Source organism: Pelobates fuscus, chromosome 5, assembly GCF_036172605.1.
Source record: "Pelobates fuscus isolate aPelFus1 chromosome 5, aPelFus1.pri, whole genome shotgun sequence".
NCBI lineage: Eukaryota > Metazoa > Chordata > Amphibia > Anura > Pelobatidae > Pelobates > Pelobates fuscus.
In genome coordinates, this window is record NC_086321.1 from 88,325,601 (window position 1) to 88,340,823 (window position 15,223).

Sequence of the window (15,223 nt, forward strand, 5' to 3'; positions counted from 1 at the left end):
GCTCCTCCAGCTCCCCAGTGTAAATCTCGCGAGACCCGCGGCCGTCAGAGCTGGCCGCGGGTCTCGCGAGATTTACACAGGGGAGCTGCTGGGAGGTGAGTAAACGCTTGCTGCCCGCCCCCCCAGGACCGCCGGGCTTGTAATGAGCCTGGCGGTCCTGGGAGGTATTATCGGCAATATCGGTATCCCTATTGGCCGATACCGATATTGCCGAAAATACCGAATATCGGCCGATTATATCGGTAAAACCGATAATCGGTCGATCCCTAATTGTCATTTTAGCTATTTCCTCAACTAGTAGATTATCTAACTCTTCAATTTGTCCTGGGGGCCTATAAATCACACCTACACGAGTTACTGTGTGATTACCAAATTCTAACGTAACCCAAACGGACTCTATGTTCGCCTCACTAACTTTTATTAGGCTAGATTTTATGCTATCCTTCACATACAGGGCCACCCCTCCCCCGTTCCTGCCTTCCCTGTCTTTTCTATATACAGAGTACCCTGGTATTGCTATGTCCCAGTCATTTTTCTCATTATACCATGTCTCAGTAACAGCGACTAAATCTACACTATCAGTTCATGGATTTTATTCCCTAAACTGCGAGCATTTGTAGACATGACTCTAAGCTTATAATTTTTTAACACACTTGCTACAGACACCTTCTGTCCTTGTTTTGGGGGAAAATTGGATTGATGTTTTATCACCCTTTTGCCCCCCCCCCCACCCCCCCTCCTAGTTTAAATACATCCTAGCAAAACCTCTGAACTCCTCACTGAGAACATTTGTTCCCTTTTGAGAAAGATGCAAACCATCTTTTTTGTACAGTTTATTTCCATTCCAAACAGAGCTACCATGAGAAATAAAGCCAAATCCTTGCTCCCAACACCATTCACCAAGCCACAAGTTAAAGTCCCTAATACGCATCCGCCTGTCGTTCTGAGTGTTATGCACAGGCAGAACTTCAGAGAATGACAGTGTGGAAGCAACCTGCCGTATATCATTGGCAAAAACACTAAAAACGTCCTTAACCTCTGAAACCTCATTGCAAGCCAAGTCATTTGTCCCTAGATGGACAAGTACATCCAATTCGCCTTCCTGCTTTGCTCGCTTAACAATATTACAGATACGTCTCCTGTCTCTGTGAGCAGTAGCTCCGGGAAGACACCTCACAAGACCACCATTGTCCATCTCCACACCTCTTATGATAGAATCCCCTAACAGCAACTGCTTTCTATTAGGCCTCACCATAGTCTCTGTAACGGATCGCCTGGCACCCCGACTTGGTACCTCCGTTAATGGATGCTCCTAGTGCTTCCTGAGGACTCCAAGCACTCTGGCAGACACCACAATCACCGAACCGATGCAGCATATGAACCTTCTCAAGCATAGGAATGCTGTAGACCGTTGAATAGGAACCATACGAATAGGCTTGCACTCCTAGCAGTCAACTGGAACAGCATGCAATAAATCCTCCCCCCCCCAATAATGAGACGACACATCACTTTGAGGGTAAAAACAGGAACTCTCGACTGGCTCATCCAGCCTGGCTTTTATTTCCATCTCACACATACAGGCCACACCCAAGGGGAGGCATAAAATAACCAATCCGAGATATGGTACAACCCACACATCCCCTCCCCTTAGCCTGAGAGATAATCCACTTATTATACAGTTTAAAACATAACTTTTACACAATATCTGTAACTTCAAAACCATACATCACATTCACATAAAAATACATATCCACAATCAATCCATTCAGGGGAACAACATATTAAAAAATGGCATGGATCAGACCAGGGGTTCAAAAGTTAGTAAAGTATCTTTTAAAACCCCTAGCTTTCCAGGTTTACAGGGCCTTCTCTGTGCTGGAGAAGTAATTCAATTATCTCCCAGCACAGAGACAGACTCCATTAAGCACATGGGGACACAAAGACAGTCAAACACTTTAAAATACATAAATTCACCTTTTACACATAACACACAGACATTTCACCTATCCCCAGATAGCTGGGATCTGCGCGCACAAAACTACCGAATAGCGCGCAGATCCTACTCACACAGTACAATTGCCATGGAGCTAAAGTCTTTCCCATTATATGAACAGGCTCCATGGTATAGCTATCTGGGGTATCACATTCCCATAAAGTCTGGTCCATCGTCCAAAGGCAAGAGGCGGGCAATCAGCACCCTCCAAGGACACGTGGCGAGGTCGGTTTCGCCACAAACCCAAAAAGTCCCAATATGTCCATCGTTGATTTTAAAAGGGCCAGTAGCAGCAATATAAAGTACAATATGCCCCAAATAACCCAGGGGCCATAGTCGGCAGGTAGGAGGCTAGCAAACAGGCTTCTCCAGGGCCCAGTGGCGAGGTTGGTTTCGCCACATTTCTCCCCTTTTCCAAACAGACTAACAGGGTACCTGACCTCTTGCCGGTCAGTGCCCTTGTTAGTCCAGCAGCCCACCCACAAGACAGAAACAGCAGTACAGCCCACCCGCAATAAATGGTTACTACACCTGGGTAAGGGAGAATCTTGTCCATGTCCAGGTGCCTTACCACGGCTGTGTGGGAGACTGGTAGGCTGCCTTGGTGGGTTGCTGAGGGGGCAGAGACCAGCGGTACTCTGTCCTGGTGCCAGCACTACCACGGGAGTAGTCTGGTTGGAGCCTGGTTGCTGGAGACCGACTGTCTCCTCTTTAGCTGCACAGCTCTGCTGCTGGAGACCGACTGTCTCCCCTTTGGATACATAGCTCCGCTGTTGGAGGGGGAGACCGGCTGTCTCCCCTTTGGCTAAGCAGCCTTGTTGCTGGGGGACAGGACTGACTGTCCTTACACCCTGTGCTGTAGGTGCAGAGACCACAGTCCCATCTGCACAGTTGTGGGGCTTACAGTCTCCCCCTGGTACATTAAGCTGCCGCTGGGGAGAGGTGGTAACCAGCTCCTCTCCCATTAGAACACTCTGCCGCTGGGGAGAGGTGGTAACAATCTCCTCTCCCACGCATCCTTTCAGTCTTTGTGGAGGGAGACCGACTGTCTCTCCTCCCAATGCAGTGTCCTGCTGCTGGGGAAAGGAGACTGGGCTCTCTATTCCCAAAAAATCATGCTGCTGCTGGGGGGTAGGACCAACTACCTCTGCCCCCTGTAACTCAGCCTGCCGCTGGGGAATGGAGACTGGGCTCCCAATTCCCAATAAATCACGCTGCTGCTGGGGGGTAGGACCAACTACCTCTGCCCCCTGTAACTCAGCCTGCCGCTGGGGAGGGAGGACGCTGCTCTCCTCTCCCTGCACTTTACTGATCCGCCGCTGGGGAGAGGTGGTAGCAAGCTCCTCTCCCCTACATACTTCTATACTCTGTGGAGGGAGACCGACTGTCTCTACTCCCAATACAGTGTCCTGCTGCTGGGGAATGGAGACTGGGCTCCCAATTCCCAACAAATCACACTGCCAATGGGGAGGGAGGACGGCCCCTTCAGCTCCCTGTAACTTGGGCACAGAGACCACGGTCCCATCTGCGCTGGTGAGGGGCTTACTGTCTCCCCTTGGTGAGCTGCGCTGCCGCTCCCCAGTGGTGTCTTTCCACAACACCACTAGCCTCAATGCCTCTCTCCACAACACCACTAGCCTCAATGCCTCTCTCCACAACACCACTAGCCTCAATGCCTCTCTCCACAACACCACTAGCCTCAATGCCTCTCTCCACAACACCACTAGCCTCAATGCCTCTCTCCACAACACCACTAGCCTCAATGCCTCTCTCCACAACACCACTAGCCTCAATGCCTCTCTCCACAACACCACTAGCCTCAGTGCCTCTCTCCACAACACCACTAGCCTCAGTGCCTCTCTCCACAACACAACACCACTAGCCTCAGTGCCTCTCTCCACAACACAACACCACTAGCCTCAGTGCCTGTCTCCATATCACCATTACACTCTGAAAGTGCAGAAAATGAATTATGTAGAGTAACAGACTGTGCAATGTGCCTTTTATCCACAACTCTAAGTCTACCAGATCCTACAGTAATCCATCTGCCATTCCTAGTATGTCTCTGCGGCAGTGGCTTTGCAGCAGTTCCAGCCTGAGTTTGTTTACCAGATAATTTACAAATCTCAGACTTCAAAAATACAATCTCCTGCCGCAAGATAGAGAACTGTCTACAGATTAGACAACAACCAAACCTCCAAAAAGTGGAACGTGAAATAAATGCATAGCAACTATTACACTGAACTAAGTCTGCCATTCCAATGAGGTGAATAATTTAAATCAAACAAATCTTAACTTTTTAATTACCCTCCGGAGTACCTCAGATTACCTCCAGGTTATCTCCAGAATATCTCCAACCACACTTAGAAGCAACACTTAGATGCAGCAACCAAGCTATATTCTGACATCATCAGAAGTGGTGGCCTGATCCAATCACAGTGCTTCCCCATAGGATTGGCAACCCTGACCAATCAGCATCTCCTCATAGAGATGAATTGAATCAATGAATCTCTATGAGGAAAGTTTTGCATGCAGAGGGAGGAGACACTGAATGTTTGGATGCATTTTAGGCAGCCATGACCCAGGAAGGATCTCTAACAGCCATCTAAGGAGTGGCCAGTGAAGTTATCACTAGGCTGTAATGTAAACACTGCATTTTCTCTGAAAAGATAGTGTTTACAGCAAAAAGCCTGAAGGTAATGATTCTACTCACCAGAACAAATTCAATAAGCTGTAGTTGTTTTGATGACTATAGTGTTCCTTTAAAGGAACCTTCCAGCATTACAAATAAAATTTGTTTGTATCATTAAGTGTTGTAGATTGTTGCAGCCCCCTACTCCCCTAAATAAAGCATTATTTACCTGTAATCCAGCAGCAAAAAGTTTCCTCACCACCTACCACGGATTATCAGTGCGGATCATTTCCTGGCCAATAGCATACTTCTCTAAGCACTAGGAAGTTGGGAGCATGCCTTGCAGTTACCAAGTGCTCTTTGGGTTTGGAAGGCTTCTTTAAAAGGAAAATGGAAGCATTTATAAACCTGTATTCCAAGTGTTCCTGACTTTAGGTAGGAAATCCTTCTACCCCTTCCTCTGCTGTGTGGCATAAAAAAACAACAACAAAAAAACAATTAGATGGTATTTAGTTATCTTTTTCCAGTGCAAAGGAACCCTCTGTGCTGCTTACCTCTCCTTGTGTCAAGGATGAGGCATGTCTCAACTGGAGTCGGTCCAGTTCAAGCAGGCCTCATCTGGAGTCGGTCCAGTTCAGGCTGGCCTCATCTGGAGTCGGTCCTAGAGGAGCATTGGGGACCAGATGTGCAAAAGCCACAAGTGTGGCGCATGCATCAGATTTACCCATAGGAGCTGCAGTAATGTGAGCGAGTTTTACTTCCAATGGCTTTCAGTGTAACAACCACTGATGGCGTGTTTAGCCCTGCATTGTAAACATTGCAGTTTAAAAAAATAAATTGTCATCTTTTACACCGTAGGGTTAAGGGGTTAAACCTACAAGAACACAGCATTCAGGCCACTTCATTGAGATGAAGTGTCCTGGGTGACGTCAGTGGTCTTTTAAAGAATAACCTTGTATGTAAACCGATGAGATTTTTGGCACTGAACAGTGAATTGAAAACTGAATTTTGACATTTAAGCAACCATAGCTGACATGGAAAAAAATCTCAATCTCTACTAGATCCACTGCTTGGCTATTTTACAATTTGGTTTGTATTCTGTATGTATCGAATAAACCTTTTTGTCCAATGCTTTGTACGTTTCAAACAGTATTTTTCTGCTTCTTCTGTCATTTTTTTTAATTAGATCCTTTTATCTTTGTAGGACAGTGCGTTACGTTCCTGAAGGCTGCAATGACAAGATGGTTTCTGATACAGCAGTTTATACCACACTGTCAAATGTATTCCAGGCTCTGTTTATTGGAGATTTACACAGACATAGCGACCTTCTTAATATACTTCCTGAAGCTACTAAATCCATGTACAGGCATTCGATGGCTAAGGAGACCCAGACATTCTCTTGTTCTCGCGAGAATAACCATCTGAGGGCAGAAGACATAGTATATAATTCTCTGGGATTTTGCATTGTGCGGGGTCCAAGTACACTGAGGTCTGCTGGAGCTGGGGTGTTTGTTTGCAAGGGAAGAGTGCAGAAAGGAGCAGTCGTGTCCATGTACCCTGGTACTCATAGCATCTTTATCAAATGCTTTGTGCGTTTTCTCAATTTAGATTGGATGTATGTTTAAAGAGGACCCAGATTCCACTTGGGGTAAGTATTAAAATTCAATCTATACTTTGTGCTAGCAAGATTGCCAGCTTATGTATAGATTAAAATATATGCTTACTTGAAGTTTGGATTTGGGTCTGTTGAGTACGAAGGCCACCCAAACGACATTGTGGGATTGATGAGTGAGAAAATTGAGAGACAAAGATATGTGCATACCACACAAGCCAGAATAACTGTAGTTTACAAGCTAGAATGAATTTGCTTTCTGTAACTTGCGTCCTTGGCATATAGAGCTATAGGGGAAAGAGTTGGGGGGCTTACAAAAATGTTGCAAGTCGTCCAAAGATCTAAATGTGGAATGATCACCATAGAAACCATTGGTTTACCATAAGGTTTTATAGCTATTGCCCCTCCCTTAGAATCTTGCAATAACTAGCACATACTGGTATTTGACATACATGCTATGCTAGCTTAAAGGGATCCTATAGTGCCAGGAAAACAAACCTGTTTTTCTGGCACTATAGGTCCCTACAGTGCCCCATCTCGCAACCTCCCTCCAGCGGGGCTGAAGGGGTTAAAACCCCTTCAGCCACTTACCTGAATCCAGCGCCGATGTCCCTCGTTTCTAAGTCAGGCTCCACCCACGCTCCTCCCCCACTGGCAGGGGAGACCTAATGCGCATGCGCGGCAAAGGGCGCGCATTAGACCTCCCCATAGGAAAGCATTATTCAATGATTTCCTATGGGGAAAATCTGGCACTGGAGGTCCGTGAGGACGCCCAGCATCCGATAACGGAACAAAAGTCCCTTTGGATTCCGGAAGGGCCCCCAGTGGCTCTCTGCTAGACAGCCACATAGGGCAGACTTAGAGCTGCAATGTAAACATTGCAGTTCTCTGGAACTGCAATGTTTCACATTGCAGCACTAAGTGCAATAGGGAGACAGCACCCAGACCACTTTAATTAGCTGAAGGGGTCTGGGTGCCTACAGTATTCCTTTAATATGATGTTAGTGTGCAGGTACAATCTTTGAATACTGTCAATATAATCTGTCAAGAAATTCTGGACAAAAATGATTTGTACTTAAAGGAACACTATAGTGTCGGGAATGTAAATGTATCCTGACATCTCAGCCAATTCAATGCTGTCACTTACGAAATCATTGGGAGGCTATTGCACATATGTGACAAAATGCCACGCTGCGTCAATCAGTATCTCCTCATAGAGATGTATTAAATCAATGCATCTCTATTTATAGCATTCAGCGTTTCTGTGAACCGCATGGAGACACTGAATGCCAATTCTGAACACTGTACAACATTGACCTAGAAAGCACCTCTTGTGGCCGTCTGAATGACTGCCACTAGAGGTATTTCTAGGCATCAGTGTAAACACTGCCTTTTCTCTGAAAAGGCAGTGTTTACATTAAAAAGCCTGCAGGGACATGCTGTTGACACCAGAACAATTACATTAGGATGTAGTTGTTTTGGCCACTGTATTGTCCCTTTAAAATGCATAATTTATGCATACAAGTCCTGCAGATAGAAAGATGTTTGACCATTGTGGAGAGCATAGTTTAAAAAAGATCCCACAAATAGAATTTATTAATCCACACTTTTTTCTTCCATAGGTACAGTCTATCAGAATTACGAACCTATATTTTTTCAATCTATTGGAAACCCATTTATTTTTAGGTGTCTTGATGGTACTTTTATTGACGGAAATAATAAAGGAATCTCTAAGACTGTGTACAGGTAAGAACATCATAATAAATATAATTTTACATTTTGGTACCAAAGAGGGAAATATTGTATAATATCTGTCATGCTTTGCCCCAATACATACCTATTTTATAATCCAAAATTCTGAGATTTATTCATTTTTGCACTTTATATCTTTTTGGTTTTGTAGAAACATTTAAAAAAAAAAAAAAAGTTTATTAAAAATAAATACATTTCTGCCACCAAGGCTCATATTTCAGGATTTTGGTATGGAAATCCATCTGCCCTCAGTGTTTGAGAAAGTTTGAAAAATAATTTGAATTTCTGACAATTCAAACTTCATACGCTTAGCTAAAACATTATTGCCATTTACATTTTCTGACTTCCTTAGTACATACATAGGAGTACATACAGGTATATGGAGTCCACGAGCAGCTATTAAGGTATCTGCAACTCTTAGAATACAGCCACATGCTAGGAAATGTAGAGGGTGTTCGAGTAATTTGGGACGTGGGAGGCTCTGCATGGTAAGATGAGTTTTGCAGCGGCCTGTAGCTTTTTATAGGGTCCCTGAAATATTTTTGTTGTGGGATTCATTTTAAATGTGCAAACCACATAATGCACACCTAATCTAAACACGGCTCATTTGTTCACTGTTAGGCTTATTCACTCACAAAGTAACTCCCTCTGAGCATAGGGGGTCCTCTGGTAAATACAAATGAAAGGGAACACTCTAGACACCATAGGCACTTCAACTTATTTTAGTGATTATGGTGCCATGAACAGTGTGTGCAGCATTTTGTTTGACATATTTGTCAAATTGTCAGAATTAGACTTGATAGTTCATAGCTTTGCCTCTAATCCCTTTCAATCAAAGAGAAAGGAATTACACTTCCTGGCTTTTGTATAAACTCATAGCAATGAGTTTGTGTTGGGGACTGATGTGGAAGAGGTCGTCATATGCTGCCCCTTAGGAGCAAGAGCTTGCAAGTACAAAGCCCCTCCTCCCGCCACCGTCTCATTGATAAGTGCTGCACATGATAATATGCTGCCAGCACCAAACATTATTGACATGAGTGTGCTTTGGATCTACAAGCTCTCGCTTCTCGGGAGCCAAAGGTGTAAGTCAATTCAGCAGGCTCTGTGTGGTGATAACCAGGAGGACTTTAAAGAGAGGTTGAGCTTATTTCTGCCTGTTTGTCACTACAGTATTTTGTTTTACAAATGTGTCAGAGTCCTGGAACCATAACAACTCAATTAGCTGAAGCTGCTATGGTGCCAGAAGTATCCCTTTACCTGTATTCCACCAACCCTTTATCTGAGGGGCAGGACAGTAACCTGTAGCTAGCCACCCAGTATACTAGTATTGCGACCAAGCGCAATGGTCTGAAATAACTGACAGGGTTATACACTAATCTCCAAATTGTTGCAAAATGAAATTTAGGTAAACCTAGTTGGCTTGGAGAAATTCCCTGACTCAGCTGTAGTTACAGCTTGGTTATTTCAGCCTAAATTTTGACATTTGAATTTTTAATTTGCTACATTTTTCAGATGAGTAATGCTGTCATTGACTAAATATGCCAAGTATCAAATTCTGGAGTCCCGGTGTAGATCTTGAAACATGATAAGAATTGTCTAGATTATTCCAGCATATGTGTTGGCTTGACTATCAATATTCACTGTGTTCCAGGTCCTGCAGTAGAAGAGATCAGCTTGGACCTTTGAAGTTTTGTGATGTCACTTGGTTGACACAATGTCCCTATAATCCTTTGGCTGTTGGACAATATGTAAATAACTGCTCAAATGGTACATAAAATAAGCACAAATCCTACAAGTTTGTGGCTTATTCCTTGTAATTGTGATTGAACTCGTGATTATTATTTATATAGCGCCATCAAATTCCGTTGCGCTGTACAATGGGTGGACTAACAGACATGTAATTGTAACCAGACAACTGGACATACAGGAACAGAGGGGGTGGGGGGCCCTGCTCAATGAGCTTACATTCTAGAGGGAGTGGGGTATAGTGACACAAATGGTAAACGTAGGGGTGCGAAGTAGGTTGTTAGAAAAGTATTCACTGAGGGCTTAGTAGGTAATTTTTGCCAGTTGCAGGAGAGGAGTCATGGGGGGGGGGGATAAAAACCTGCTAACAGTTTAATTGATATGCTTTCTTGAAGAAGTGAGTTTTCAATGATTTTTTTGAATGAGTGGAGACTGGGTGAAAGTCTTACAGAGAAGGGAAGGGAGTTCCACAGCAGAGGTGCAGCCCTGGAGAAATCTTGGAGGCGAGCATCAGAGGTGGGAGTACAGACAGAGGATAGACATAGGTCTTTGGCAGAGCACAGGGGCTTTGACTGGGACATACTTGTGTATTAGGGAGGATAGGTAGGTTGGAGCAGCATTATGTAGGGACTTGTAAGCAAGCACCGGAATTTTAAATTGAGCCCTATATCTAACTGGAAGCCAGTGCAGGAACTGAAAGAGCAGAGAGGCGTGGGAGGTGTGAGCAGACAAGAAAATGAGCCTCACCGCCGCATTCATTTTAAATTGCAGCGGTGCAATCTGGGAACACGTAAGACCACTGAGAAGGGGATTGCAGTAGTCAAGGCAAGAGAGAACAAGAGCATGGACCAACACCTTAGCCAAAAACATAGCCTGTATCCGCCCCTATTAACCCCTTAAGGACACATGACATGTGTGACATGTCATGATTCCCTTTTATTTCAGAAGTTTGGTCCTTAAGGGGTTAAACGCCAGATGCGTTTAATAGGGGCGGATACAGGCTATGTTTTTGAGATGGAAGCAACAGGATTTGGCGATTGATTGGACATGAGGGGTGAAGGGGAGGTTGGAGTCAAAAAGAACACCCAGGCAGCGAGCCTGCGAGGTAGAGGTGATGGTAGCGCCTTTGACTTGGAGGGAGACAGACACGGGAGTCGCTACACTTGAGGGAGGAAAGACCAGAAGTTCTGTTTTGGACAGGTTGAGTTTAACCCCTTAAGGACCAAACTTCTGGAATAAAAGGGAATCATGACATGTCACACATGTCATGTGTTCTTAAGGGGTTAAAGAAGGGGTTAAAGAAGTGAGCAGCCATCCAGTTGGAAATCGCAGAGAGGCAGTCAGAGACACGAGTCAAGATGGGCGGAAAGAGATCAGGAGAGGGCAGGTAGATTTGCATGTTATCTGCATAGAAATGATCACGGAAGCCAAAGGAGCTGATGAGTTTACCAAGGGAGGCAGTATAGATATAGAACGGTAGCGGACCAAGGACAGAACCTTGAGGGACGCCGACAGAGAGTGGTTAGGGGGCGAAGAGGCAGACTCAGAGAAAGAAGCACTGAAAGCGTGGTAGGAGCAGCACCAGGAGAGAGCAGTATCCCGTAGACCAAAATTACAGAGAATGCAAAGAAGCTGTTGATGATCAACAGTGTCAAAGGCAGCATAAAGATCAAGGAGAATTAGGATAGAGTGATGGCCGCGAGATTTAGCAGCAATTAAATCGTTGGATACTTTGGTCACAGCCGTTTCCACAGAATGACCAGCGCGGAATCCAGAATGAAGGGGATCAAGCAGAGAGTTGGATTTGAGAAAGTCAGTCAATCTGGCGTACACAACTCTCTCAAGTACTTCAGCTCTATTATGTAGCTTCATCTTTCATGAATTAAATGGACACTATAGGCACCCAGACCACTTCAGCTCATTGAATTGGCCTGCATGCAATGTCCCAGTCCTCTTAAACATGCAATTGTAATTATTGATAAACTGCAATAATTCCCATGCAGGGTTAACTCCACCTCTAACTAGAGAGACTTCCGGGTACTTGGCGGACTTCTGGTCACCAAACTGATGCTGGACGTCTTCACACTCTGTATGAGGACATCCAGTGTCATCTAAAACCCCATAAGAAAGCATTGAGCAATGTTTTCCTATTGGATAGTTCTAATGCTAGCACGGCAATCGCCGCACATACGCAGTAGGTCCCCCTGATGACTGGCGGAGGGACATTGGAGCTGGAATCAGGTAAGTGACAGAAGGGTTTTTAACCCTTCCAGTTTTCCTAGCATTATAGTTTCCCTTTAAGATAAGTGGCTAGGTCAGATAACTTATATAAATGCTGCGTGATTTTTGCCACTTCACTGCAAAACCTGAAAGTTTGCAGTAAGCACAATATTTTAGTCACTTTAGTTACTTGCACTTTAATTGAGGTGTTTTGTGATGATTATACATTTAATAGAACAACATTTTATTAGGAGCTAAATTTTTCCATACAGAGATATTAACAAACATTTTATCTTCCCAGAGTATGCTGCCAATGTATGTTATCAGGAATTCAATGTGCCGGCATCATTTCCGGTTGAATTAAGGCAGTATCTTCCAAATATTAACTACTCTCACGACATAGAAGGGTTAGTATTATTTTTTATATTTGTTGCTTATTTGACATTTTTCTTAAAACTACAATCCAGAGTTGGATAAGAGGGGCGTTAAATAAGTGGGAATATTTAACTTACTTAAAAGAATTGTTAGATATACACTTCACTGCAATAACATAAGAGATGGTGTATACTATATGAGTTCTTTCGGTATGTACGATTAGAATGTTTTCTAAATTTGTGGTGAGCAGCCCAGCCTATATGATTATGTTACTTATGCATATGGTGTTATTAAGAGATCATGCATTGCGATCGCCTGATAGATACATGGTCACGTGATCCTTAATTTGAAACCACATTTTAGTGCTTATACTGAGGTTCTAAAGCCACTTTCAAGACTCCAAAACCTATAAAAGTCACCTAGTAGATAGGTGATTGCAATTCCTGTTTTGAAATAGAATAAAGACAATGAGCTCCTCATTCATATGTGTGGTGGGGTATGCAGTACTCATGGGATAGGCTCTATCGCCCATAACACGTGAACATTTTAGGTATATGATTGCCATTAGCAACCAATCTGTGACTGGGTTTTGGACGCCTGTTAGGTGGAATAGTGATGATCACCTCCATTTCCTTAGAAAATGCATGTAATTATATGCAAAAATAAAAGAGAATGTTTAAAATGATCCAAATAGCCATCATCCAAGTCAGTGGTTCCCAAACCAGTCCTCACATACCCCCTAACAATCCAGGATTTAGGGATTACCCAGTTGTGTCTAAGATATTTTTAGTAAAACAAAAATAAACAAATAAAACCTCTTAAGACACAACAGGGTAATCCCTAAATCCTGGACTGGCAGGAGATACTTAAGGACCCCCTGATCTACTAAATGGTAATGAACACTTATCTAAAAATATAAGCCTATATAGAAGGCTGAAAATAGATCAAGAAAGAGATTGGACTGGAACAATATAATATCAGCGGCATTTGTCAGAAGAGATTACTTATGAGATATGGTGTAAATACCACTAAAACAATAGAACCACATATAGGGTAATAAAGTTATAGACCACAGTCCTGATGAGTACATATTGCACTCATAATGAGGACATGGTATTCAGTAATTTCTCCCCAATAGGAGTATATACACTCAATAGTGGCATGTTCTTCTGTGTTAGATGTAAAAGAAGAGCGAAAGACACACTTGAGACTACTGGAAGGAGAGCTATGCCTTCTCTCTTTTTATGTTTAAGTACTAATTATTTGTATCCTTGCACTGTGTCTTTCTATCTTACTTTACATCTAACATAAAAAAAATATGCCGTGGAAGAGAACACATTATTGAGTGTATATACCCTTATTGGGGAGAAACGCCCGAGTACCATTTCCTCATTGTGAGTGCAATATATATACTCCTTAGGTTCTTTAACGTTAGCCTATATGTGGTTTGTTTTGTAATAGTTTCGTTTTATTAACACTTAGGTGATGGCCAGTTGGATCACTTGGGACTTTCTCTCTCTCTTTTGTTTTTGCATATAATTTTTGTATTTTGAATATTTGTGTGGAAAACATATAATATAAATTCCCTATTTTGTTCGAAATTTTTTTTGTCATGTTTATTAATAATTTGCTTTGTTTTTAGCCATATAAAATGCCTCCCTGAGGCACGTGATCACCATTATCGTGGCACATGGTGATCACCTATAGAATATAGTGGTATGTGTCCTCTTATTCAAAAGGGGTTTTCTTGCCCCACTATGTAGTATGGGGGAGGGACATGGAGGTTGAAAGAGTCTCGTGTACAACCACAATCAGTGTGACGTCACCGCACAGTGTTGGGCAGCTTCTTAATTAGTATGAAGTTGATTGTTTGTTTAATCCTTGTTTATTTTACTCTAGCAACATGGAAAGGAAATGGATAACGTGTTGTACTTTGCATTTAATTTAGAGCGACAATATCGGTGAATACATTTACATGGACACTATAGTCACCAGACCACTACAGCTTATTGTTTTTTTGTGTCCATAGCCTGTCCCTGAAGGCTTTATAATATAAATGTCCACATTGTTACATTGCTGCCTAGTAACACCTCTAGTGGCAGTCACTGAAACTGCCACTAGACGTGCTTCCTGGGTCAGTGTTGCACAGTGTGACCTAAATAGCAAGCTTGTATTCCTGACATTGTAATGTGCCTTTATAATGTTTTATATATATATATATATATATAAAACATTATAAAGGAACATTATAATGTAAAGTGGTTTGTGAATATCACCAGTACACATACACATATATATATATATATATGTGTATGTGTACTGGTGATATTCACAAACCACTTTACCTCTGAGCTCAAGGTTTATTATAATTTCTCCACAACCCCTTTGTGGCATTATTTTCATGAAAACTATGCAAAAAGATATATCTTGTATAATATGCTGAAGATCTAATATTTCTGTTTTTGTTTCAGACCATTAAGATGCGTTGTTCTAATTGCCCTCAAAGACATAGACTGTGGAGAAGAGCTTTTTTCTAATTATTTCACATTTGTTCGATAAGTTCAATCTATTGAGGACAAATGAGACCTTAACTTAATGAGCTGCCTTTGAAGTAAATTCCCTACAGGTCTATGCAGTTGTTTTCACTTTGTAATATTAGATACAACTGCTTTTACCTTGGTTACAAAATAAAAGTACACATTTTTGACAAAAAAATCCTCTGTCTTACATGTTTATTTTGTGTGTTTTTAAAGTAAACACGCAGAAATATATGCAATATATATATATATTGTTATGATATGAGAGATTTGAATAATGCACTTAATTGTTATCTTAAAGGAAGTCTCCAAGCACCATACCCACTGCAGTGTCCCCTGGTATTCCCAAATTAAAG

At 42.7% G+C, this 15,223-nt stretch overlaps 1 protein-coding gene across 2 annotated transcripts in view; it reads left to right on the plus strand.

The window, feature by feature from the left end:
• SETD9 (SET domain containing 9) overlaps positions 1-14,939 on the plus strand; it is a 37,298-nt gene extending 22,359 nt beyond the window's left edge. The window contains exons 2-6 of one of the 2 annotated variants that reach the window (XM_063454043.1): positions 5,830-6,185; positions 7,860-7,983; positions 9,641-9,756; positions 12,257-12,362; positions 14,802-14,939. In XM_063454043.1, the coding sequence (XP_063310113.1) occupies positions 5,830-6,185; positions 7,860-7,983; positions 9,641-9,756; positions 12,257-12,362; positions 14,802-14,889 (790 nt within the window). In that variant the 3' untranslated portion in view covers positions 14,890-14,939. The remainder of the gene's footprint in view (positions 1-5,829; positions 6,186-7,859; positions 7,984-9,640; positions 9,757-12,256; positions 12,363-14,801) is intronic. The other variant, XM_063454044.1, reaches the window with a different exon arrangement.
• Positions 14,940-15,223: the final 284 nt, after the last annotated feature.